This window comes from Schistocerca gregaria, chromosome 2 (genome assembly GCF_023897955.1).
Source record: "Schistocerca gregaria isolate iqSchGreg1 chromosome 2, iqSchGreg1.2, whole genome shotgun sequence".
Lineage (NCBI taxonomy): Eukaryota > Metazoa > Arthropoda > Insecta > Orthoptera > Acrididae > Schistocerca > Schistocerca gregaria.
The window spans coordinates 503,991,037-504,018,727 of NC_064921.1; the positions used below are offsets into that span (position 1 = coordinate 503,991,037).

General features: G+C 39.3%; 1 protein-coding gene across 3 annotated transcripts in view; it reads right to left on the reverse strand.

Moving 5' to 3' along the window:
* Positions 1–27,691, reverse strand: part of LOC126328777 (dehydrogenase/reductase SDR family member 12-like) — a 90,440-nt gene that overhangs the window by 43,793 nt on the left and 18,956 nt on the right. For all 3 annotated transcript variants that reach the window (XM_049996069.1, XM_049996068.1, XM_049996067.1), the window contains exons 4-7: positions 20,247–20,380; positions 10,998–11,093; positions 7,332–7,456; positions 3,034–3,169 (exon numbers count right to left, since the gene is read on the reverse strand). In XM_049996069.1, coding sequence (XP_049852026.1) covers positions 3,034–3,169; positions 7,332–7,456; positions 10,998–11,093; positions 20,247–20,380 — 491 coding nt within the window. The remainder of the gene's footprint in view (positions 1–3,033; positions 3,170–7,331; positions 7,457–10,997; positions 11,094–20,246; positions 20,381–27,691) is intronic.

Here is a 27,691-nt window from a genome sequence, read left to right on the forward strand (position 1 = left end):
GCAGTGACATACCCCAGAAACGTCCACACGCAGGTAAAGTAGAAGTAAGACTCAGCAATTTGGATGCTGTATGTGAGGCTGTAGGTTTTGACTAATGTGTACTATGCTCCAATGAACGGAATTGAGATTGTGGGACCACTTGCGTGGGCAGCTCCTGGCCAGTGAACTGCAGCTGTGAACTCCTGATGATGATGATGATTGACTAGCGAGTGGCTGGACAGCTTCCTCTAAAGCTGTCTGGCAAACGAATAGCACAGAAATGTGATAATGTCATGTGGCTTGTGAAGGCAAGCTAGTGCTGGTGATAGTAGTATTGTATCTGCTTATTGTAGTGCCAACTGATACAAAAACAGCTGCTGCATGCATGATGTGCTGCAATTAAGTAACAGGCACCTTGAAAAGTTGGCAACCTATGGCATTCTGCTGTGCAGTGGCTGGATTGAAATGTGTCAACCGAAGTTACTACAGATCCTACTGGTTTTGATCTTATTAATATTAACTATATAGCTTCCAACTTAAGTGTTTCTGTAGTTCTTCTTGACAATTCTGACATCTTTTCAGGCCACAGAGTTCCCAATTTTGGAGAGACTTTTTTACACTCTCTTGTGGCTCTTACAATGAATACTAACAAATGTAAAACTGTTTAAGATAGTCTCTCGACTTGCTTATCTATTCACTTTTCCCATGTCTAATATGGCCCAAAAACTTTTTGGTTACAGTTTTGTTTCAAGCTATGTAATTTGAGCTGTAGTACAACAATATTCTGTCACTGCAGTCTCATTTTTCCTAATATCACCTAAACTTTCACTTTCTGCACAAAATCATATAACAACCATCACAGTTATTCAAAAATTAATGCTATTTTCAGAAGTGTTTGTGCAATAAAATCTCATTATATCATGGGAAACGAAAAAGAATTAACTGGCTACTTGCATTAATTGGATGCTTACTACTCATTACTCAAAACATCTTTACAATCTGTACAAATAAATAATATAGCAACACATCTCTGAAAACTATTTACTCATTGCAGACAAACAATATAAAATGGAAAAAGGTGACACAATCTTAACGGGCACAGGCAGTGGCGGTATTATCAATGCTCAAATGAATTAAAGTAAATACTGGATACAATCTTATCTTATTATAAGTAAATTACAGTATGACAGTAATAGTTTATCTTCCTTTTTGTGTATTTATTTAGTGTGAAATTTTGATTTGAATGAATCTGCTGAAGTCTTTTGTAAGTCATTTATTAGGGCAAACAAACCATTTCAGAATTCTTCCTTTTTGTGTATTTATTTAGTGTGAAATTTTGATTTGAATGAATCTGCTGAAGTCTTTTGTAAGTCATTTATTAGGGCAAACAAACCATTTCAGAATTCTTGTAACGCAGTAAGACACATTACACATTCCAGTGATGTTTGATCACAGCATCTATAGATCTACAGATTAGTTTTTGCTCAGCAGTACAATTTCCCATTTTTGTAAGATTCTCAAAAACTGGTTACCAATGCCCAGCAAACTCAGTAAAAGTGTAGCAGTACTGCTATACTCTAATTAAACATAAATCTTTTCCAAGAACTTTTAATCTACACACCCATCCGACTTCCTTAGAGTCGGAGTCTTACACCATTCATTTACTTTTTTGCACTAGCTCTGAAAAAAAAAAAAGACCAAACAAACAAGAGATAAAGCTATATATATATATATATATATATATATATGGGAAAGCGCCGGCAGACAGGCACATGAACAAAACACACAAACACACACACACAGAATTACGAGCTTTCGCAACTGGCAGTTGCTTCGTCAGGAAGGAAGGAAGGAGAGGGAAAAATGAAAGGATGTGAGTTTTAAGGGAGAGGGTAAGGAGTCATTCCAATCCCGGGAGCGGAAAGACTTCCCTTAGGGGAAAAAAAGGACAGGTGTACACTCGCGCGCACACACACACACACACACACACACACACACACACACACACACACACATATCCATCCGCACATACACAGACACAAGCTGCTTGTGTCTGTGTATGTGCGGATGGATATGTGTGTGTGTGTGTGTGTGTGTGTGTGTGTGTGTGTGTGTGTGTGTGTGCGCGCGAGTGTACACCTGTCCTTTTTTTCCCCTAAGGGAAGTCTTTCCGCTCCCGGGATTGGAATGACTCCTTACCCTCTCCCTTAAAACCCACATCCTTTCATTTTTCCCTCTCCTTCCTTCCTTCCTGACGAAGCAACTGCCAGTTGCGAAAGCTCGTAATTCTGTGTGTGTGTTTGTGTGTTTTGTTCATGTGCCTGTCTGCCGGCGCTTTCCCGCTTGGTAAGTCTTGGAATCTTTGTTTTTAATATATTTTTCCCATGTGGAAGTTTCTTTCTACTAGACTGACCATTTTTGTTCTGTTTACATATTTTTTTATACAGTTTGTGGATCTTCACGCCATTCTTCATTAAATGAAAACAATTAAATCTCAGTTTTTATTTTTTCACCCCTTTAGTTATACTACTGTGCTTTCAAATAAGGGAAAATCCACAATGGAATAACAGTCCCTGTTCCTTTAGCATTCTGTGCCTGGTCAAGTTACTGGATGCCAACTCCCTCTACATTAACATCCCCAATGTTCATGCCAGGCTGACTCCATGTCTGAAGTGTGACATGACATTTTTTTAGGGCCTGCCCCACTTTCAAGCTTCTGTGATGATGAAATACATTTTTAATGTTTAGTAATAGGTATTGGGGCATTATTATGATAAGTGCTGATGTGACAACAGCTTAAATCCATCACTTCTACAATGCAAGACAGTGAGGTACAAATAATTATGATTAAGGTTCCCAGTGTTATTACTGAGAAACTACATCAAAATGGAAATATGAAAACCTGGGTTAAACAGTACAAGGTACACAGTGTTGTCTTTCTCCATTTCATTAATGTATTCACATACATACATAGTCATTTAGGAACAATGTATTCTATTTTATATATGTAGGAGAAGAATGCAGACTATCTTGAAACAGAACTTATTACATTACCTGTTGCCTTTTGTTCTGTGCATATGCCATAGTTCCATCAAAAGGTGACATCTTTTCAAACTGAAGATCATCAGGGTTCAGTTTCTGTACCAACAGGCCTCCAGAAGACACAGTAACAACTCTTGATTTTTCAGTCCTTGTACAAGTGAAGTAATTAATCAAAATATAAGAAAAGTATATCAAACACATGAACATAACTCAGTGTTTTTCTCTTTAAGAAAAAGAAGGACTTACACAGTCAAAGAACATTTATTTGAAAATATAGATGCCACATAGAGTAATAACATTTTAAATAAGAATCAATCTACTGTGCACCAAAACTACCATACAGTTTCCAATTAATTAATCAAATAGTTTGTGACTTGTATTTAGGGAAACTTCAGCATTAAGAAGAAATCACCAAATGAAAAGAAAATTATCAATAAACCCAAATGAGAATGGACTATGCAAACAACAAAACAGTGAACACAGTTGCAATTGATTGTAAGTGCCTTGTGTGATGAGATAAGGTATATAAGAGAGAGAGAGAGAGAGAGAGAGAGAGAGAGAGAGAGAGAGAGAGAGAGAGAGAGAGAGAGAGAGAGAGAGATTTCAAAGAACTAGACAGTCAGTCACCTGTATTGCAACTTCAAAACTGTGTGCAGCATTGGTTAATTCTAGAAAATAATATTAACACTCATATGGCTGGTTTTATCAGTGCCGTCTTTCACATTGTCAGTATTTTTAAATTTGGACATTTCCAGATTCACTATTATGAGACAGTGTCGAAAAGAAGGAAGGAATATTAGAAAGAGCTTTGCATCATATATAAAATGTATTTATTAGAAGAGGAGCTGTAATTATGTTGGAAGAAAGACCGCATAGTGAAATGGCCACATATATTCAGAGGAACCAGTCCAGCATTTGCCTGCAGTGTTTTAGGGGAAGTGATGTTCTGATTAGCACAACTAATCAGATAATTCACTATTTCTCCTTTCATGTTCTTGTACTGTACTAGAAGTTTATTTAAGGATCCAAATATTTTACTGGAATATGCTACATAAGTGTTGTTTTTATGTACACTGCTGTGTCAATGTTGCAGCATTTTTGATTTGATTTTCTGTTTCAATTATATGTGCATACTCTGCAATTCTATCTTTCCGATTTCTTTACTGCAATAAAGGACATTTGAAATACCTGGGAGTAGGTAGATACTGCTCTGACCAAAAATAATTTTTTTCTGGAAATTAGGAGTGCTAGCAGATTCTTACCAAACCTATTGCAATGAAGCCCAGGAATGTACACTGCAATTAAATGAGGGTAAATGCATTTGTGAGCAGCTTTCTTCCCCTAAGTCATTCTCTCAGCTGCTCATTAACTTGTTTGACATTAGTTATGTGGATATCATAGGGTGAAATACTCTTCAGACTAATGTGACAAACACTCCCTCACCCTTCCAAAGAGTCATGTAGAAACTTGTTCGGTTACAATTAACTCTGATATCTTCATGATCTTGTCATATAAGGACAATGTATGCCCATTTCCCACCCTGTACAGCCTTGATGCTACTGGACATGGTATCAATAGTGGTAAATGAAACTGTCCTACCCAAAACGAAACCTTCAGCTCTGAAAATAGTATTCTGTCACCCACCTGAACTTCACAGTATTCTAAGTTCACCCCTTTCATACTCTTGCTTCCTACCCACATTCCACAGATAATTCCTCCAGATGCAAAACTGGCCCCATAAATGTACTAACCACCTCCTAAAACAGTCCAGTCTTAGGTAATTTATTTCCACTCAAGTGTATGGTCACTCGTGAAAGCAGCCACATCATATTTACAAACTACACTACAATTATTGTGGGTATGATATTTAGCTGCCTATTCACACTGTAATAACTACCAGCAAACTGTGGTTAACTGCACACTCTACTCTCTAGCCACTGGCTGTGAACAACAGATAATTTTATATACATGTGATGCTCCTGCTGCCCCCTTTTCCCCACAGTACCAACTCCTCTGAAACAAGCAGGTGGGAACCATTCCTCCAGCACATCCTCTGTTCCTGCCTAAATCTTTACTAGATCTGATCCCGAACTGCCCCATTCCCACTCTTTATCCTCATCATCCCCTCCCTCTCATTTCTGCCCCTCAGCCTGCTTATTACCACAATTAAACCTCATTCTTCTACTGCTAGTGAGAGAAATACTCTTAACAATACCCTCCACCTGAATTTCCCCACACTTTTTTTTCCTTCAATCTTCTTCCAACTGCCAACTGCTCGAACAATTGCTGCAACTATCATGTTGGTGTATATGTACTTAGTTTTTTTCTTATTTGTATGTATGTGCTGCCAAGCAACCAGCTGCAGAATAGCTGCTATTCTCCATTTTTGTCCATTACATTTTCATTTATGTCCTCACTACCAATTAACAGAAGGCTGACCAGATGATATGCATTCACATTTTTTTTTTGTTTTTTTTTTTTTTTTGTGTGTAGGAATGTGTAAAGCTTTGTTTTCCTCCACATTATGCAAGACAAACCTAATGAAATAATTTAAGCACAGTATGATATGCAATTTCTTATGGGTACTTTCGATGCTGCCTCCTACTTCAATAACACCAACCAATAACTGCAAAATTTTAATATTAAATTATGGAACTCTGTTGCACATACTGGTAGATATAAAAGTGAATTGCAAAGTCAGAGCAATGATTTATAATTTAAAGGAATCAATTGAATATGGTTTGAATGTGTGGGAGTGAACCTGCCCTAAACACACAGGCAGCACTAAATAACAAATTATGTTTAGTTCTGAAGTCTTAATGAAAAAAAAAAGTTGAATGACAAGAAAAGTCAACTGGGAAACCATATGGAACACATTAGGTACAGAAATACTTCTACTACATACTGCAAATAAATTCATCGTACCGATGTCTCATATCATGGCAGCAGTTTGTTACTAACTGTGTGGCTCTGATTACTACAGTATCCTAAATCAATTTCAATAAAATTTACTTTAATCATCTAACTGCCTTTTTTTTTTTCTTTGTCAAGCTATGGGAAATTATAGAGCTCAAATAATTCTTAGCATGTTACTGTCACAACCAAGGTACTTATTAAGAGGGAATGTTGGTTAGCAATAACTTACATGACTCTCAATGACGACCAACTGTTCGGGCTTCTGTCAGATTTTTAACAACATTCATGTGATAATAGTAAAAATGAGTCATAAAAGCATTGCACCTCTTTGCAACTGCCAAATTTCTTACTTGGAAGGCATATAGTACAGGCCACACAGATCTGAAAAATATTCAAAGATTTATCTGATGAATATTTAATGTGTGGCTTTTTCATACGTAAATCACAACTAACCACGTAGTGAGATGTTTATTCACCATCTTTCATCTTCATTACTGGATATCTACAGTCAATACATTTAAATTCTTTTCGACCAATTAATTTTTTATCGAACAATCTCATACCCCTGCTGGAATCAGAGGCAGTCAATTACTCGGATAAATGCAGTATCACATACTTCATATCATCTATTCCAATGTTCAAGTAAAACGTAACTATCAAGTAAGTACACTGAGGTGACAGAAGTCATGGGATACTTGCCGGATGCCATGCCCATTAACACCCAACTCCACTAGGCTTCCTTACACATATATTCATCATACAGTCCACATTGATTTCTGGAATTATTCCATGCAGTGTTACTTGTCTCTCAACTCTGTGCAAACAATGCTTAGCTTGGTTGTTAAGGGAAGGCTGTTGGTCACTACATTGCCTGTGGTGAGAGGTAATGCTTCATATTTGATATTCTTGGCACACTCTTAACACTGTGGATCTCAGAATATTGAATTCCTAACGATTTCTGAAAAGGACTGTCCCATGCATCTAGCTCCAACTACCATTCCATGTCAAAGTCTTAATTCCCATTGTGTGGCCATAATCACGCCATAAACCTTTCAAATGAATCACCCGAGTACAAATGACAGCTCTACCAATACACTACCCTATTATATTTTGTGTAGACAATACTACCACCATCAAAATATGTGCATATCACTATCCCATGACTTTAATCAGCACAGTGTATACGGTACACTGTACACGGCCAGGCTGTATCATTGATGCTTTTATTCTAAAACAGATGAATTATGCTGACTACATGCTTCACACAAACATAAAAGTTCTATTAACACTACCGGCAGTCTTTCTAAACTAAGAATAACTTCCTACAATACTAAAAGACATATTTGTTATTTCTCTTAATTTCATAAAAGAAAATTAGCATGAACCAAACTCACTTTTTAAGCAATGGTAGCAACACCCTTGTAAGAATGTGTGTGCCCAATGTATTGGTAGCAAAATTTTTTTCAAGGCCATCTTCATCAGTTTCCCTTTTATTTACCATACAGCCTGCATTGTTGATCTACAATAAAAAAAAAACTGTGTAAGAGGGAAAAAGTGAAGGAGTTCTACCCATAAAACTTAAACCAAATCAACTCATATACTGTACTTACCAGACTGCAAGATAACAACAAAAATAATCATTTTTTGACAATATAATGTAATTGGGTGGATTAAAAAAAATCTACTCACAAAGCAGGGGCAGGGGAACACACATCCAAAACAATATTTCCCCCCCCCCCCCCCCTAACGTGTGTATACACAAAACATTTTTGGGTGTGTTCTCCTGTTGCTGCTTGGCAAGTAGACTTTTTAATCAATCTAATTACATTAGCCAGTAAGATAAGGTTTTCTCTTCAAATTTGTCATTTGAAAAATTCAGGGTCACCTTACAACTGTAGATCAAGTAAGCTTTGGTTGCTGAGATCAAAATTTTTACACTGTGTCATAGCTTAAGATAGGAGTTGTCTTGCATTTTCAGATAAAGCTTCAGGAGTTGAGGTCACACACAGATCAAATTTGGTGATTACAGAAGGATGAGATGGGGTGCAGTGGCACCAGTAGAGCAAAATGTGGGAGCAGGCAGCAAATTTTCTCATGCTGCCAACTATGGTAATGCATCCCATGTACCTGGCTTTTTATTAACATCTACTACATTTAAATTGTCTAAATTTAAATGTATTTGGAACTGAAGTGATTTTACAAAAGTAGAAAAACTCAACAACAGTACACATTTCTACAGGAGACAAATGAATTTTAGTATAAATATGTTCACACAGAACACTCAAAATGTGGCACAATAAATGAAACACAAGGTTCTACAATGGCACTAAAGCAACCGCTGCTCAACAGCATAGTCTAATTTCAAAACTGGCAACAAATTATGAAGTGAAGTGTTAGCCCAAAATGATCCGATTTCTGATGATTCAGCACTTAAGGAGCCAACAAAGCAAAAAAATGCTGTTATTCAGTTTGCTTAATGTTGTTAAAACAATAAAGTTTAGTGATTGATAATAGTTGTTAATCACTGATGTGACCTTTGAGAAACATGGATCTATGAGTTTGCAATTTACAAATACAGACAATATGAAACTAATTTTAAGTTGATAGTTATTCAAGACACAGAGGCCACGAACAACTGTGCAGCAGAAAAAAAAAAATCTGATATCACAGGAGCAAATGTTCGTAAGCGGCATCAGATGAAGAATAAATCATATATTTCCAGTTCTATATGACACTCTTGGAAAGTTTCATTAACTGGAGCAGCAGAATGTTCAATATGTGTGACCAGAACACAATTAAGGCTTCGCAGTCGTCATAAAATCATCAGATTGAAACCGTTGGAGACGGAGAAGAATCCTTCAACTGCTTGCGTTGCAGAAATCAAAGCAAGTATGAGCTGAGGCTGGGGCTTAAGTTATGATGCAGAACAACATTAGTTCAGCAACTGCCAGCATATCTGACAAAAACCTGCTTGCATATCAGTGTCATAATCTATCATCGAAAAACCTACAAGTGTTTACAATAGATAGTGTTAACCTTTTTAAACAGATCTTAAGATAGATTGTATCAATAAAGAAGTTTGTAAATTTGATTGGTCAGTAGACATTAAATATAAAAATTTCTAAAGGAACCTCCTAAAAAAAGGGGGGAGGGGATTTATATTCAGGATCATCTTATTGTCGGGTAAATACAGTACCTTAAACTGTCCAACAGACTATTAGAACATGAGAGATCAAGCAGATGTACAGTTAAATAAACGTATTATGTACATGAAAAGACAAAACATAATGTCTATATAAACAAACAAAAGAGATTTGTTTGAAAGCAAGAATATTATGAAACTAAGTTCATTTTGTGATTTATTTCTCTCTTTTTTGCACTGGTTTACGTAATCATCTATTAAATTGCCCATGATTTTGTTTTTTTTTTTGTTTTAGGGCACAAAAAACAACTGGAGTCATATGCGTCCAAGGCACAACTAGAGAACACAAACACAGAGACGAGGGAAACCATTGTGTCAGTCCCAACGGACAGAATAGGAGACAGTTAAACAAGGCACGAGGAAAAAAATTAAATAGCCTTCGCCATATTGTTTCTTCGGCGGATAAAAAGTAAATGGCAGTCGACAGCCCACGCATCATTCACTAAAACGGCTGATAAATCAGATGGTAAATCCAAGCTGGAATGTAGAGAGAGAGAGAGAGAGAGAGAGAGAGAGAGAGAGAGAGAGAGAGAGAGAGAGAGAGAGAGAGAGAGAGAGGCATTCCAGCAGGAAGTAGCGGGCAGTTAAAATTGAGGGGCAGCGCCACTGAGCAAATGACGATGGCTAAAAAGGCAGTGCCCAATACGTAGCCGAGTTAAAATGATCTCCTCCTGGTGGGAGGGCCGAGTGAAGGTCATCCAAGGTGCAGGGAGAGGCGTAATAAGCCGATGCTTATTCCCATGAATGCCATCCTGGCATAGTGGCTTTGCACAGTAACTGAACCTAGTACCCTAGCACGCCTCCCTCCTCATTCCAAATTCCCATTAATACCCCAGTCCACTTGGTATCCCCCAAATTCTAACAACACTGTTTTTAGGGCGAATACCAAGTGAACTCAGGCATGAATGGGAATTTGGATTGAGGAGGGAGGCATGCTAGGGTATCCGCGCAGTTGTGCAAGGCCGCTGTGTAAAGGTGGCATAATGGTTAGCACATCTGCCAAGTGAGCAAGTGACTCAGGTTCAAATCCCAGGCTTGATACAATTTTTCATTTATTACCTCACTCTGCAAATACACATCATGTGTGTTTTGAGACTTGCATAACCTCTGGAACCATATAGTTTCATTTGGCTAATGCGCCAATGCCTGGGTTCGGGCAGGATCCGCCATTTCATTCGGTGCTGAGGTGCTATTCCGATACAGTTGGAGTGTCTCTGCAATGCTGTTTGAGTTCAGGGGGAATAAACAGTGGGCCCAGGATGTGAATGGGTATTTGGATTGAGGAGTGAGGTATGCTAGGATAGTCTCTGCATTTGTAGAAAGCCACTGTTCAGTGGCAGTTGTATGGTTAGCACACCTGCCTCGTGAACAGCAGACACAGGTTCAAATCCCAGTCTTGGTACAAATTTTCATTTGTTGCTTCAGTTTGCATATATACATCATAGATGTTAGAGACCTGAAAAGGTCTCTGGGGCTATATAGTTTCATTTAATCTTTAATTTGGTTTTATAATCTTCCATTTTCCTGTAGCTTGAAGGTGTCTTAACACCTGGTAAAACACCTTTGGCTCGTGTTGGGCATCAAGTCCATTCCAATTCAGTAATGTGTATCACACAGTCTTTTAAAAAATGGCATCTCCATGCACACAGCTTTTCTGTTTTTCACATTATGCATCCAGTTCGTGTTGACTCTACCATTAGTTTTTGGTTACCTTTACTATAATTTTTAGTAAAAACAAACGTTATTACGCACATTATATTTTTGTTAATGCCCAGAGAAAAAGCTTGGAACTTAATTTAGTGAGTTTGAACAATTTATTTCAAAGTTTCAATCTCTCCTGATAATTTAAAATACATACCAAAACATCAAGTCTCTCTTGAGTTTCCTTAAAGTTCGTCGCAAACTTGTAGACACTTCTTGGCTGAGATAAATCCAATTTATGGGTGTGGATGTTCTGGAGAAAAGAATATACACATATTGCTTTATTAACAATTAACTAAAATAAAAATAAAAAAACAACACACACTGTCCACATATGTCCACTTCTACATGAAAAAGAGGATTCAAGCAAAAAAATTGCACCTTTGCACAGATGGAAGAAAAGAACCTTAAGAACACAATAGTGTAGCATTTTTCTGCATTTTATAATTAATTAAAATGTTACTACATGTGTAAAATACAGATTCTGATGTGAATGTTACAACAAAAAGACCAACAAATAATGATGAGTACCTGTTCGATACTGGCCTTCTATACCAGCCACATTTTGACACTGTGCCAACTTACAAGCTTAAAACTGAAAGCTTTAAGAAAAAAGATGGTTGCATTCTGACTTATCATCATCACCACCACCACCACCACCACCACCACCACCACCACCACCACCACCTTTCAAGTTCAGATTGGAAAAGGACTTAGTAGCAAAGTTCTTGATGGGATTTGAATAATAATAAGGGTGTATGTGCGAACAAGGAAAAAAGTTTCCGTATTTTTCTCGGATAAAAATACGCTTTCTCCCAGGTGAAAAAACACATGTTAAGTGACAGTATACTTTTCCTTGGAACTGTAAAACTTATCAATCCTGTGAATGGTTAGGGTTTTATACAATGGTGTTGAATTTCCCGGCACTTTAGAAAACAAAACTTGGGAGGGGGGGGGGGGGGGGGGGGACAAAAACATGTTTTGGAAAGATGTTTTATGTGCAGCAACGTGTACACTGCATTTTTCGTATTACGAAAGTATAAATTCGAATTCCACCAAATGCTGCATGTTACTTTCCGAAGCATGCAAATCGAGATGCGATGCACTTTTGTAAGCCAGTCATAGCTCGTGTCATGTGATATTGCCAGCCGTTGACTGCAGATATTAAGAGCATAGGACACGTGATGAAGTTAGCCAATAGAAACATCACTGTGAACTAACACGAACACACAAATAGGAAAAGTTAATGGTTTAAATTAATATACATAGTGTTGCAACATGAAAAGAAAAGAAAAGAAAAGCTTTCACATATAATATTGATCTCTCAGATTAATAAGCTTCAAGAGAAGTGCCAGTAAATTTTTTAAAGACAACATAAATGTCTGATCTTCTGGGCTCTAAATTCTGCTAAATGGTTATCCTCAAAGAGTTGATTTTTAAGTGGGAGTCAAACACTTCGTGGTTTAATACATTCTTTGTACATTCTTGCACATAGTTCATCTTACGTGAAAGGAAATCTACTTTGAAAGTAAAGCTTTTCAAACAACCATTCACAATATTTTCTCATGACCTGTTAGAAATAGGTTCATTTCAGCAGCTGCCAGAGTGCCAGGTAACAGGCGTCATTGCGATTGTGCAGTTACAATGATGCAAGAAGCTCCCATGAGCATACATGCAAAACACTAAAAGATCTTACATTATGTAATAGAAGAAACAAGACATTAGAAGATACTACACGGGAATTTTGTGAACCATACTAAAAGCATAATTCGGCATAAAGTGCACATTCATATGTCCAGATTAGGATCTAAATTTTCTTGGAGTACCAGTGCTGTATTATCTCGTGTTTGGTCCTTTATCATGGCATAATCTAGAAGACGAAAACATGCACTTTAAATGGAACGAGCAGTTGAAACTAGCCAATAGCATGGAATTAAAGACTTCGTTTCAAATAAATTGACTACCTCAGTGGAAAAGATTAATAAAAGCCAAATTTCTTTAGCAAACCAACAAAAATAACTTCATTGTTCTGCAAGGTGATTAATGCTTAACTGTCAGAAAGGTAGAAATAAAATAAAATCTGAAACTAATAACATATTTTAGCCTTCCATAATTATGCGAATGTATTTTAATTCACTTGATAGCTCCAGACCACAGAAATCCATTTTGTTTTCATTTAATGTTAGAGTAACAAACAAAGAGGAAACAGCAAAATCAGTAAACTTAAATACAGGTCACGTGGAGACTACCCATTTCCCCACTACAACTCAGACTGCTCTGTGCATCAGTCCCGGATCTATGATACGTATTTCCGAACTAGGGCAATACTAGATAGTGGCGCCCCTGACCCCCCTCCCTAGAGTGTTTGAGGATGCAGGAGGGGGTAAAAAAAAAAGTTTTTTCAAAAATATTTTATTTTGTAGCACACGTCTTTCGGAAGAAACTGATACATAAAATATATGTGTTTGAGGCAATATAAGACATGCTCCTCTTAAAAAACTAAAAATTAATACTGGATGGGATTATTTGTCACCGGCAGAACAAGAACTCTTCAGAAAATTTGCACTCTTTATTGCCTATTAGCTAATAACTCGCTGTTGCATGTGACATGACATTAAATATAGGATAAATAAAACCAATAGAGACAAGAGACAAGCAAGACAGTGCACATTCCTTCAATCCTTAAGTCCTAGGATTTTCTCTCTCTAATATTGCTACAGCTTTACATGGCATGCTTTCCTTTCTGGGAAAGAATCTATTACCTCTTCAAAGTTCGTCAAATATTTTGCTACAGGAAAAAACGAAATATCATTGTGTAATACTGAAAAAGGTGTTAATACAAATAGTACCCCAAGACTGGCGTATTTCTCGATCGGCTTACGTGTATTTTTGTTACTGTCTGCTAGATAAAATGAAATAGACCTGCCTAATATTGCAGCAATTGTAGGACACGCCAAATAAATGAGACTGTATTGGCACAAACGGTCATGTTTATAACACGACAGAATACAATTCACGAAGTTCCAGTATCAAATGCCTATTACACCCTTTTACAAGTTAAAAGTTGTGTGCTAGGAAACAGTTTCACATTTCATTCATATCCTCCAGCTTCTGAAGCACGAGATCGAAAAGTAGTAGTATAAAATTTTTTATGTAAATTTGGAATCGTATATTCTTCCATAATTTATGTAATGTTCCTGTTTATTCACCTTCCTCATTCTAACACACAATCTTGTCATCACCAATTCCGTAACTATTCCTACCAGTGTCAAAATTTATTCTCTAATTAACTTCACTAATCCTGTCACAATCACCAGTTTAGTTACCCCATGTTTATTCTCCGGTTAGGTGTTATAACGTGTTTGTACAACGCATTTTCCATGCTACTCCCCGAATAGAACGTAAGCGGTTGCTAGCCATGGACTGTGCAACTGTCTTTTACTAATGTAGCGGTCCATCCAAAAATTTTCTTCTAAATATCATTTGCTTGGATGAGAAGATAATAAGAAATATTTCTTGCCTGTTATTCCTGTTAGACATTTATTTCCTCTCTGGTAGTCTGAATCTACAGATTTTGCTAATAATTATAACAACACTGATTATTTGCAAACACAGTAAACCACATGAACAGCGATTGGCATTCAACTGTTCCACTTAATTTCGCTCAGCTCGTCTAGCCCCATCCCCTTTTTGTCTGCAGGAAAATTTATTTCTAGATCCGACGGGGATTTCGCAGGCAGAGACATCATGTACACTATGCACACATTCAAAAGTCAACTTATAATTCATTCAGAAATCAACTTAGAATGTGTTCAAAAACCAAGAGGGATGCTTTTCAAAGTCATATGAATAATCGATAGAGCAATGCGTGCTGCATGCTAAACACCTAGTGAAATAAGGTTTTTTCCCCCCTCAAGAATATGAAGTTGCACCCCCCCCCCCCCCCCTTGAAATTGCTGCCCATGGGCAGATACCTCAGTTTGCCCTCACCCCCTAGATCCAGGCTTGTTGTCCATATGCGAATCTGGCAGCTTAGGCATGCCAGTAAAATTTTTCCAGGTAACATCTGGCTGCTTGCTGCTACTGCTTATACAGCTAACTGCCACCCTTCTGTAGCCAGAAGTAGGAGAAGGTTCTAATATTACGTGACTCAACTGCACATGCACATGAGCTCACTCACAATTGCTCAAATGTATCCAATGTAAACAGATGTGACATCATACTCACTGGAGGCAATTTGTTGTTGTTGTGAAGCATTGCATTGTCTTCCTAAAGCCAATGACACATTTTGCTGTTGGCAGACACTTTTATGAGCATTGCTTTGTTGTTGAATATGGCGCATTTCCTTTGAAATTTAAGTTTTATTTTTGGTTTTTTCTCTCTTTCATGTTTTATTGCTGCCTTATTATTCTGCAGTAGCAAGATACAGTAACATCCTTTGTTTAGAGTATTGGTTCTTACCAGTCGATGTAACAAAAATTTAACTGAAAACTAAAACAATGAAAAATTCAGAATTCTAAAAAATTCCAGGGTTTTCCCAGTTTTCTCCTGGATGAAAAAATTCTCGGGTTTTTCCCAGATCTCCAGGTTCGTATACACCCTGAATAACACATCTGAAAGGTAAGATGAGTTTTTCAACATTATTCCTCTTGAATGCACGTTTACTAACTTAACACTGTGACATTTTGTTTGGTCCAAGTTTCAGCAATATAGGTTTGTTACTGAGAGTGATATTTTCACCACATTTTGGGACTAGGATATCCCATTATCAAGTGCCAGAAAACAAGGTAACAGATTAATATATCACAATACTATGTATACAGATAATCATATAAAATACAGTATATCATCCTGTAGTACAACATACCTTGAAAGTCCTATGCCATTAGGCACTGTCAAAAGCAAAAATATCACGTCTCACAATTGGCGTGTACCATTTTTAGTACTGATTCAAGAGAGAGTTGTCCAATGGCTTCACAACAGATAATAATATGGGAATGGTAGTTGTCTTTGGTATGGCTTCACTGATAATGTTTTACAATGTGCAAAATTATGAGGAGACAGAATTGCGGACCATTACTTACCGTATCTTCACAGACTTACCGTACCTTCAGGAAATGAAATTCCAAGCACTGCTGACAAACACTTAAAACAGAAAAACTATTCCTAGCTTCTGAATCTGAAAGATAGGAATAGTTTTTTATACCTTTACATGCTTTACTGGCAATACTTATGATTTCACTGCCTAAAGTTAAGTACCGGCCAACTGTTCTGTCTACGTGTAATTTTACAGTTTTCTAATATGAATTTTCCTTGTCGATGCAATGTTCCACAACAAGGGCAGTCACAAGTTGAATTTGAGATGTTTCCATCTGAGAAAATTACCTTCTTTTAGGGTTCAAAGCTGGAGTGAGTGTTGATCAGTAGCTTGAATGACTGACTTTAGCATCTGAACTACATAAGACAGGAAAGAAGTGGCATGAAGATGGAAATAACAGCAAATAGTAAGCTACAGCCAGTATTGCCACAGAATGTGGTCAATGGTACTCATATTTCTCCCTCTTCAGCAAAGAACAAATAATATGGATTTTTAAATCAATTAATGTATAGAAAAACTGATTTCTCATTTTTTCTAATGTTCCATGTTGTAATGGAAGTGGTTAATGACATTATCTTCAGCACAAACCAGAACATGTGACACACAGACAAATACTCAATATGTACAAATACTCAGTGCTAAATACACAAAACATATTTCAGGTATCATATACATTTCAGTTTTCTTTGTTATGATTCAATAAATTATAGCCAATTACTTCATTTACGGACAAATATATTAAAATGTTTAGAAAGAAAATATTTCAAAACATGGACTGTTGTGTTCATTTTAATTCTGAAAGAATCTTTTGAAATGATTCAAATTTATCAGTATTACTATTTAAACATCTATCGGAGTCTATTGCTGACTTATAAACTGTATCTTTTGGTGTAAACAATCAATATGTAACTGCAGTACCTTTGAAATGCGATGTGACGTTGAGTATCGCTGGTCACTTTGTATCAGCCTTAGTTTATTTCTGGTGCGTGTTAATGTCAGTCAGTAATCTGGACTCAGTTGTGTTCTGTTGTAAGAAGTAGTATCTTCTGGTTTTACTTGTGAAGTACAATTGGGAATAAACCTTTAGTTCAAATATTGATATGCAGCAAAGATATAAAATCTTTTATCCTACTGTGCCAACAGCAGGGAATAATCTCAGATCATTGAGCCACCATGAAGAAGCAAGTACAATGGATTACGACAGCAAAGTTAAATTGATATACTCTATAGCTATCATCCCATTAACATTTGAACACTAATACTTCCCCTTTTATACCCCTCTTATTTACAATACTAGAGAACTACAGGACAATCCAACTCATTACTCAAACGAGGCTTGTAACTTCATTTTTACAAACTAATGAACTTTTGCAGCAGTAAAGATGGGAAACCATTAGAATTACCACTGAATGACGTCCATCCTGTGTAAACTGTAGATGCCAAGCAGATATGGCCACTATAGGATCAATGGGGTGAGACTGCGATCACAAGAGGACTGACTTCGGCTGACTATGCCCTCACTTATTATTATTATTATTATTATTATTGTTATAAAACTATTAAGGAAATTTAATGTTATTTTTTATTTATATTCATAATCAGTTGCTGTTTGGTTTGCCTGGTGACAAACTGTCATACTGAGATGCTGTACAGTTGTAGCTGAAATTACAATATACAGCTATTGCAACTGCAGTTGAAACTCCATTCCACAGCCCACCTCAATAGCTGAACGGTCAGCGCATTGGAATGCCATGCATGGCGGCCCGGGTTCGATTCCCAGCTGGGGTGGGAGATTTTCTCCCCTCAGGGACTGGATGTTGTGCTGTCATCATCATTATTTCATCTCCACTGTCAACATGCAAGTCGCTCAATGTGGCGTCTCACTCAATAAGACTTGCACCTAGCGGCCAAACTTCCCACCTGGGAACTCCCGGTCACTGACGCCATAAGACCATTTCCATGTTTCCATTCTATAGAAGTATACGTTTATCTCATCAAAGCATATATACTTAATTTGAGAATTCTATTGATTTTTTGTGAAATTACTACTTTTTATTGTCATGCAGAAACATGTCAGTATAGATAATTAAAATTGTTCACCAGCATGTAACATGCAGTTAGTTTAGAAAACTATTTTGACTAAAATATTTATCCACGTCATTCTCTTACTAATGCACCGATTTCATCAGGACAATATGAAATTTGCAATTTTTAGTAAATTAAGAGTAAACAGCTGTTAAAAAAGAATTGTCAATGCATACTGGCGTGTCAACATTTAATTAAGAGTAAATAGCTATTAAAAAATTGTCACTGTAAATTAACATATAAATACCAAGGTCATTACATTAGTTTACAGAGATTCTTTGAAGAAAAAAGCTACAGGACAACATCCACGGAAAAAGCAACTGCAATAACTTTCATACGAATCTTTTCGTCTGCACTGATGACAGATCAAACTGAATAAGTAAAACAAAGATTCCAAGACTTACCAAGCGGGAAAGCGCCGGTAGACAGGTACAATAAAATAACACACACAGACTGCTTGTATATATATATATATATATATATATGTGTGTGTGTGTGTGTGTGTGTGTGTGTGTGTGTGTGTGTGTGTGTGCACGTGCGAGTATATACCTATCCTTTTTTCCCCTTAAGGTAAGTCTTTCTGCTCCTGGGATTGGAATGGCTACTTACCCTCTCCCTTAAAACCCACATCCTTTCATCTTTCCTTCTCCTTCCCTCTTTCCTGATGAAGCAACCGCTGGTTGCGAAAGCTCGTAATTTTGTGTTTGTGTTTGTGTGTTATTTTATTGTGCCTGTCTACCGGCGCTTTCCCGCTTGGTAAGTCTTGGAATCTTTGTTTTCATACTCACCAAGCGGCAGTAGGAAAGCACTCGTACAAAAGCTATTACATATGCAAGCTTTCGGAGCCAGAGGGTCCTCCTCCTGGCAGTGTCATTGGCAGAAGGGTTGAAGGGGAAGGAAGAGGGTGAAGGAATAGGACTGGTGAGGTTTATGAAAAGTCACCCAAAACTCTGGCTTAGGGTCAAAACTCTACCCCTTTTCCTAAACGTCACCAGTCCTATTTTCCTTCGCCTCTCTTCATCCCCTCCAATCCTTTTGCCAGAAGAAAGAGCCACTGGCTCCAAAAGCTTGCATAAGTAATACCTTTTGTATGTGTGTTTTCCTGCTGCCACTTGGTGTGTTTTCAAAAACTGATTATTTTCATTGACAAATAAGTAACAGTTTTTAATTAATTCAGCTACAGTATGGATTACACACCTAAAGCAGTTCTGTAATATTATTCAGCATTTTTACTGCTGAATATAGATAAAAGAAAGATACTGCATTTCACTTGTATAACTTGAAGCTGAGCCAGGGCCAATACTTGGAGAGATTTCTAAAATTAATACATCACACAAGGACAGCATTCCAGTAAGGTGTGCATAAGTGAAAGAAATGCATAATGTGTTCAGTGCCTGTCTGATGAGTATACCAACTGCACCTACTTGCTCATTCAGTATACTCTTAGGCTTGATTAGAATCCATCTCTAAGATTTTACATGATAATTTTCATGTGAGAAAGGTTTGGAGCCAACTGGTAACATATGAAGTAACCTAAAAATATAAAGCTTAACTTCTGGAGATATATCAACATAGGGTCATTATGTTCAGTTCTGCAAGGTCAAAATCAATATTTAACACAACTGGAATCAAAATGAGCCCGTAACAGTTCAATCCAGTCACACATCCATCAGCTATAGGTCAATGGTTGCCTTTCCTTTATTCTACCAACAGAGCAAGTGTATTGTTAAACGTGCGGTGAACTTTTTCCTCACTGAAAGACGGCACATCACCCTAATCACACTTCAAGAACATAGGAGAGTAAACAAATTGGTGCACTAGAGTATGACTTGTCAAGCTTCTTAAAATAATACAGAAGTGACTAAATCTGGACTACACCAAATCTTGATCCACAAATGCAAATTCCACTAGTCTCAAGGATAACAAACACAAAAGTATTTCCTCAATATGAATATTCACTTTATGAAAAATATCTAGCTGCTCCCCACACAATTTCCTTTTTTTTTTTTATATATATATATATATATAAATGATACATGCCTATAAGTGTTCAACATTCTAAGGGGATGGAGCTTTACAAGTGGTTCTGCAGAAGCACGTGACCAAGGGGAGTTGTTTAGAAGCTCTGAAGGTATGTTTTTGGAAACTAAGCAATTTGTACCACTTTATCAAATTTTGGGAATGACGTTCATGTTTTGTAGCGATGAATTTTATTTTACATACCTCATTTTGAGTTGTTTTCACAATCTCATCCTTAACTGCATCTGCACTCTCCGAATTTCTGCAAACCATGTGTACAGTTCCACCTCTTTTTGCTATTTCTAATGTCACACATTTGCCTATTCCACTGTTGGCTCCTGAAAATATCCGAAAAATAGAAAAATCATGATACCAAGTTACTATATGCAAACATTTTGTTGATTTTTGTTTACTTATATCTACTGATGAGTCTAAATAACAACTGACAACTCATTCTAATGACAATGAAACATGAAGGTATTAATGCAACTCAGCTTTTGGTTGTCAGTGATGTTCTCACAGAAGTTCACACATTCTTGTCAGTCAGTCAGCTTTCTTGAAAAATATTATTAAATAGTTGAGTTTCAGTTGTTAGTAATTGAAATTTGTTTTCTTACCTCTTGGTATTTCTATGTGTTCTATAAGCAGTTATTCATTATTGTAATTAGCAGATATTCAATTTCACAATCAGCACCACACATTTACTCATAATGAGGTGACACAAAAATTTGTTATATTTTGCTGTTGTAATAAAAGCTTTTGAAATAAGCAACATAAGAAAACAACAAGTACTCTATCCTCCTCTATTGCTGATGGTTCTCTCCCAACAATGGCACAGTTTTTCAGTCTGACTCCTGGGAAAATATTCTTGTTAGGAATTTAAGGTGCACGGCACAGTTAAACACCATCTTTAAAGTCAGTGAAGTTCCTTTATAGGTTTTTGAACAGAGAATGAAAAAGATGGAAGGCTGAGGAGGCAAGACAGGGCAAATGTGAAAAATGTGGGATCACCTCCCACCTATGTTCCTATTTAGCTTCCACTATCACATTAGTATCACCTTGGCAAGAATTATTGTGTCCTACCAACACTCCATGCAGATTTCTCAGTCATGTTTCTTCAAGTTTATCCATAGGGTGTCTAAGTTGTTGGTAATCTGCTTACTTTGTGCAATTCCTGGCACTGCAGCAACAGCATCAGACAGTGCTTTGTAGCCAGCCATGGGCATGCCACTGATGAAATTCTGCACCTGGACACTGGCTTAGGAATCCAGCTATGCAGTGTCCTAATATCAGTGGTAGACTAGATTGCAGCAAATCCTAGCACTATGCTGAATTTCCACAGCCGGCAAACTCCTGTCATACCACATCCGGCCAGGGCAAGTATAAATGATCCCAGCTCGACCAGAAGCAGCATTCCTTTGGCACCACATATTCAAATGGAGCAATCTTTACACCAGTCATCAGTTAATGTATGTCTGAGTTTCTACCATCTCACCAAGCAGTGTTACCGATTAAGTGAAGCTGCCAGTCTATGAGCCACAAGCTAGCCCATATGGTTCTGGGCATCCAACTGGATCTGCAAAGGTGAGGCCAGCTATTAGGTGCCATCGCCTGACACTCCAGTCAGACCCTGAGGGCTCTGGGTTCAACTCAGGATGTCTACACATTCCTGCCAGATGCCTCAGGCTGCAGACAATGCTGGTCTGCCTAGCTAACTAGTCACACTTTGCTGTGGAGCTGACACCTTTGATACCTTACATTTGTCAATAAGTGTGCCACCGTTGGCGGCCATTGTTTGACTGCAGCAGTATTCCACTGCCTTAGCATACTACATTACTCGCTGCTAACTAGCTGTGACTAGCTTCTGGGCTACTATGCTGTATGAGAGTTACAGAATAATGAACAATGTTACTGTTGAGTCAGCGTTTGTGAATGTACTTGCTGCAGTACCAGAGAATCTGTCTCTCAGTGTCATGCACACACCACTCTGGAAATCCTGCAACAATGGCATCAGATGGCTGTCACATTGATGTAAGAAGAGCCAGTACCTAAAAGCAACATATGGGACATCATCTCAACATGTGTGAAAATGAACCTTTTGCAAGTGACAAGGTTGGGCATTCTGTGTCTTGGTAACTTGAAGAGAAACATGGACATCATACAAGGGAATATAGGCAATCTCCATGCTTAACACTCAAATATAAGAATTAGGTGTGTTCAGTGGCAGGAAATATGACTGTGCTCTTGATTCCATTCATGTTGTATTTTTCTTTTTATTGTGAACACAGCCTTAGCAATTAATGAACCAGAGGTGGATGTTACCACAACAGAGGTGGTTTAGACCTTATTGAATCAGAAGGTATAAATGCAGGCAGATAATGCAGCAACAGCATTAGAAGAGATAGACACAATGGCCCAAGTTTGGGATCGAAAGGAATTTTCACCACGGAACTTACACATTACAGAACAACAGTTCACATACGGCAAGAATGCTGTGAACCATACTGTGAGAAAAGCAGGCAAACTGGTCATCCAGAACAGGATTGAAGACAAGCCTAACAGGGGGCATGATACGTGGACATGGGGTGGGAACAGTAACACATCATCAAATGGCAATGGTGGCTCTGGAGCCACCATATGGAGCTCCCAATAAATATAAGCACAGCCAAAATGTGAGAGATGGTGGAATTCTGCTTACAATGACACAACTTACTGGATGGAAGGAAGTGTAAGTTTTTGTTGGACATACATTCACAGGTGTTCCTAGCAAATATGGATGACATGGGAAATACGAGGTTGAGTCCAATATAATGCAGATTACGTAGAGGGGGTGGAAATGACATCATTTACAGGGTTTGACAGTAATGAGTTTTTAGGATAAGTAAAAAATTTTCTGTTTTTGTAAGGAAGTTTAGCCTCATACAGGCAATGGTTACTGTGGTATCTTAGGGTTAGATATTTTCCTTGAACATCATGCTAAACTGATCTAAATTGGTGCATGGTACAATTCGCTGTGACATTGTTCCATCAGGGTGGAAACTGCCAATAGTCCAGACTGCCACAAGGTTCATACCTGAAGCAAGGGGAACCACTTACACTGCATGAATGGCCACTAAGGATAAATTTGGACAACATAGTGCCACAAGGTGCTGAAAAAATACTGTAGGTGCATGCAGGAAATAATCTGCCAATAAATGTATTGCAAGCAGTAGAACCTTTACAGAAAAATGCGGAATGGTGCTTAATATGCAGGAGTTTTGTATGTGTACAGGAGTTAGATGGTGAGAAGATAGTCCCTTTCAGGATAGGTATCTTTGGCACCAGATACATAGAACTGTCCCCAATTTAGAGATCTTGCAGGAACATGATTTAGACAGAACAAATCTGGACCGTAAGCTAAAGCAAGTTGCCAGTTGAGCAGCATTACAGAAGGTAGTACACCTGGAAGTAGCAGAGAAGATACCAACGGAGCAGTTACTGTGAGAATATGAAGAGCTATTTAATCCTGATGGGTCTTTGCTAACAACCCCAATGACACTACATAGAACTCCAACTGAATGAACTGCCTGTGTATTGTAAACTGTATCTTTTATATCACATCACCTGCCACCTGTGATGGAAGAATTCATTAACCAACAGCTACAATATAGTATTGTTGAGAAGAGTACCAGTCCCTGGGGAGCACTAGTGGTAATTATTCCAAAAAAAACATGAAGATGGAATGAAGATGTAGCACTTTTGTTGTGACTGTCAGTACCTTAACAAATGTATGGTTGCAGATGCTTATCCAATTTGGAATATAATGGAGAATTTGGGACAATTCAGATATTTTTCTACCTTCCATGGATCTGCTGAGTTGTTATCACCATTTAACATCAGCCACATTTCACAACCTCTTATATGGGATACTGCGGGGACTGAAATCTAGATAGTGCATGTTCTATTTAGATGACATAACTGACTTTGAGAAAAACATGAAAGAGCATTATTGGAGCTAAGGTAAGTATATAAGTGGTTGCATGTGACACATCTAAGCCCAACCTAGAAAAGTGTCTCTTCAAACCGGAAGGAGTATAATACTTAGCACCAAAAAACAGTCGCAAGAGTGTCCAGATGGACCTCAGGAAAATTAAAGCTGTACAGGTTTTCTGGTACTATGTACAGAAAGAGAGGTGCAGCCTTTCTTGGGCCTGGAAAATTATCACAGGAAGTTTGTAACAAAATCTGTGACAATAGCATGACTGCTCACTCATCGACTGAAGAAAGGAGTGACATTACACTGATCTCCGAGGCGTAATTGTGTGTTCAGTCAATTGAAAGAGTTCCCAACAACCAGAATGATGTTAGTTTCCCCAAATCATGAGAAGCAAACTGTGCTGGCAAGCACTGTGAGTAATCATGGGCTTGGCTGTGTATTAAGCCAGGAACAGGATAAAGCAGAGCATCTGGACCCATGGCTCCTGAGAGATGAATACAGCATAAAAGAATAACTCTACAAATGAGTCTCATTTCCAGCATAAAATAGATAAGTTATTTGTACAGGAAGAAAATTCAACATCATACTAGATTATGCAGCACTGAGATAGCTATTATCTTTTTAAAAAATTCAAGCACGTTAAAGCACTGGTTGCTAAAATTCAGTGAATTTTATATTGAGGTTACTCATCGACCAAACAAGCCACTCAGAAATGCCAGTGGCCTGGGTAGGAAAGTGTGTGTGGTACAATTAATATTTCTTACCTTGGACACAGTTGCACCACACTGTTTTAATAGTTCACAAGTCCAGCATCAACTTGGAATTCAGAGAAACAAATTCTCCCTAAGGGGGACGAAATGTGGCAACATCAGCTTCAGGCAGGACTTTATTACCAGCCAAGGACATGTGAGCTAGTCACTGGCTTAATTCTGCTGCTGGGCATTGAAGTGCCTAAAATCAGTGTTCCACCATCAGCAGTGCAGTGTAATGTTACAAGCTGTAGCAAAACACTGCATTTCTATAGGAGGCTATGTGATGGGACACTACCTCCTCTAATAACACAACTGTCCATAGTGCTCCGAGCTCACCCAGTAGCAACATTCCTCTGGCTCCAGGGATTCGACTGGCTCAGTCTCCAAACCAGTCATCTATCAAATGTGCAGCTAGCTACTGCAGCCTCATTGAGCAGTACCACCAATTGAGTGAAGCCACTAAATAATGAGTCGTCAGCTACCCTTCATGGTTCCAGGCTCCAGATTGCATCTGCAAGGTGAGAGTGGCCAGAGGGTGCCATTGCATTACACTCAAGCTACTCTTTGCCACTGATCTGCAAACTGTTATCTAGCCCTGATGGATCTGCACATCAAACTGGATCTGCTAGGTGATGCTGGCCAACGTGTGCCAATGTCTGACACTCCAGCCAGTCTCCACCACTGATACAAACGGTCACCTAGCTCTGATGGTTCTGGGCTTCAAACTGCACCTGGAAGGTGAGGCTGGCCAGTTAGAGCCATTGCCTGACACTCCAGCTAGTCTCCACCACTGATCTGCATGCCGTCTGTTAGCCCTGATGGTTCTGGGTTACAAACTGGATCAATAAGGCAAGGGTGGACAGTAGGTGCTATTGCGTGACACTCCAGCCATTTTCTGCCACTGATCTGCAAGTCATCAGCTAGCCCTGGCAGCTCTGGGATTCAAGCTGCAGCCACAAGGCGAGGCTGACCACCGAGGACCATTGCCTGATACTCCAGCCAGTCCTTGCTACCGATCAGGGAGCTGTCAGCTAACCATGATGGTTTCAGGATTCAAAATGGAGATGCATTGTGAGGCTGATCAGTGGGCACCACTGTCTGACACTGCAGCCAGTCTCTGGTACTGACCTGCATTTTGTCGGTTAACCCTGATTGTTCTGGGCTTTAAACTGGATCCACAAGGTGTGGCTAGCAAGTGGATATCTTTTGCTGTCACTACAGCCAGTCTCTGATACAGATCTGCAAGCCATCAGCTAGCCCTGATGATTCCAGTCTTTGGACTGTACCAGCAGTGTAAGGCTGGATGGCAGGTGCCACTGCCTGACACTCTAGCCAGTCTCCGCCACTGGTCAGCATGCTGACACCTATGCCAGATGGTTCCAGGCATCAAACAGGATCGGCAAAGTGAGGCTGGCCAATAGGTGCCACAGCCTGACAATCCAGTCAATCTCTGCTGTTGAGATCCAAGCTGTGAGTTAGTCCTAATGATTCTGGACTTTAAACATGATTTGCAAGGTGAAGGTGGCCACTGGGTGCCATTTTTTAAACATTCTGCCCAGTCTCTGTCACTGATCTGCAAGCCGTCAGCTAGGCCTGATGGTTCCATACTTCTAACTGCAGTCACAGGTTGTGACTGGTCGGTGGGTGCCATTGCCCGACGACAATTCAGCCAGTCTATGCCACTGATCTGCAAGCAATCATCTAACCCACATAAACTCCTGGAAATTGAAATAAGAACACTGTGAATTCATTGTCCCAGGAAGGGGAAACTTTATTGACACATTCCTGGGGTCAGATACATCACATGATCACACTGACAGAACCACAGGCACATAGACACAGGCAACAGAGCATGCACAATGTCGGCACTAGTACAGTGTATATCCACCTTTCGCAGCAGGCTGCTATTCTCCCATGGAGACGATCGTAGAGATGCTGGATGTAGTCCTGTGGAACGGCTTGCCATGCCATTTCCACCTGGCGCCTCAGTTGGACCAGCGTTCGTGCTGGACGTGCAGACCGTGTGAGACGACGCTTCATCCAGTCCCAAACATGCTCAATGGGGGACAGATCCGGAGATCTTGCTGGCCAGGGTAGTTGACTTACACCTTCTAGAGCACATTGGGTGGCACGGGATACATGCGGACGTGCATTGTCCTGTTGGAACAGCAAGTTCCCTTGCCGGTCTAGGAATGGTAGAACGATGGGTTCGATGACGGTTTGGATGTACCGTGCACTATTCAGTGTCCCCTCGACGATCACCAGAGGTGTACGGCCAGTGTAGGAGACCACTCCCCACACCATGACGCCGGGTGTTGGCCCTGTGTGCCTCGGTCGTATGCAGTCCTGATTGTGGCGCTCACCTGCACGGCGCCAAACACGCATACGACCATCATTGGCACCAAGGCAGAAGCGACTCTCACCGCTGAAGACGACACGTCTCCATTCGTCCCTCCATTCACGCCTGTCGCGACTCCACTGGAGGCGGGCAGCACGATGTTGGGGCGTGAGCGGAAGACGGCCTAACGGTGTGCGGGACCGTAGCCCAGCTTCATGGAGACGGTTGCGAATGGTCCTCGCTGATACCCCAGGAGCAACAGTGTCCCTAATTTGCTGGGAAGTGGCGGTGCGGTCCCCTACGGCACTGCGTAGGATCCTACGGTCTTGGCGTGCATCCGTGCGTCGCTGCGGTCCGGTCCCAGGTCGACAGGCACATGCACCTTCCGCCGACCACTGGCGACAACATCGATGTACTGTGGAGACCTCACGCCCCACGTGTTGAGCAATTCGGCGGTACGCCCACCCGGCCTCCCGCATGCCCACTATACGCCCTCGCTCAAAGTCCGTCAACTGCACATACGGTTCACGTCCACGCTGTCGCGGCATGCTACCAGTGTTAAAGACTGCGATGGAGCTCCGTA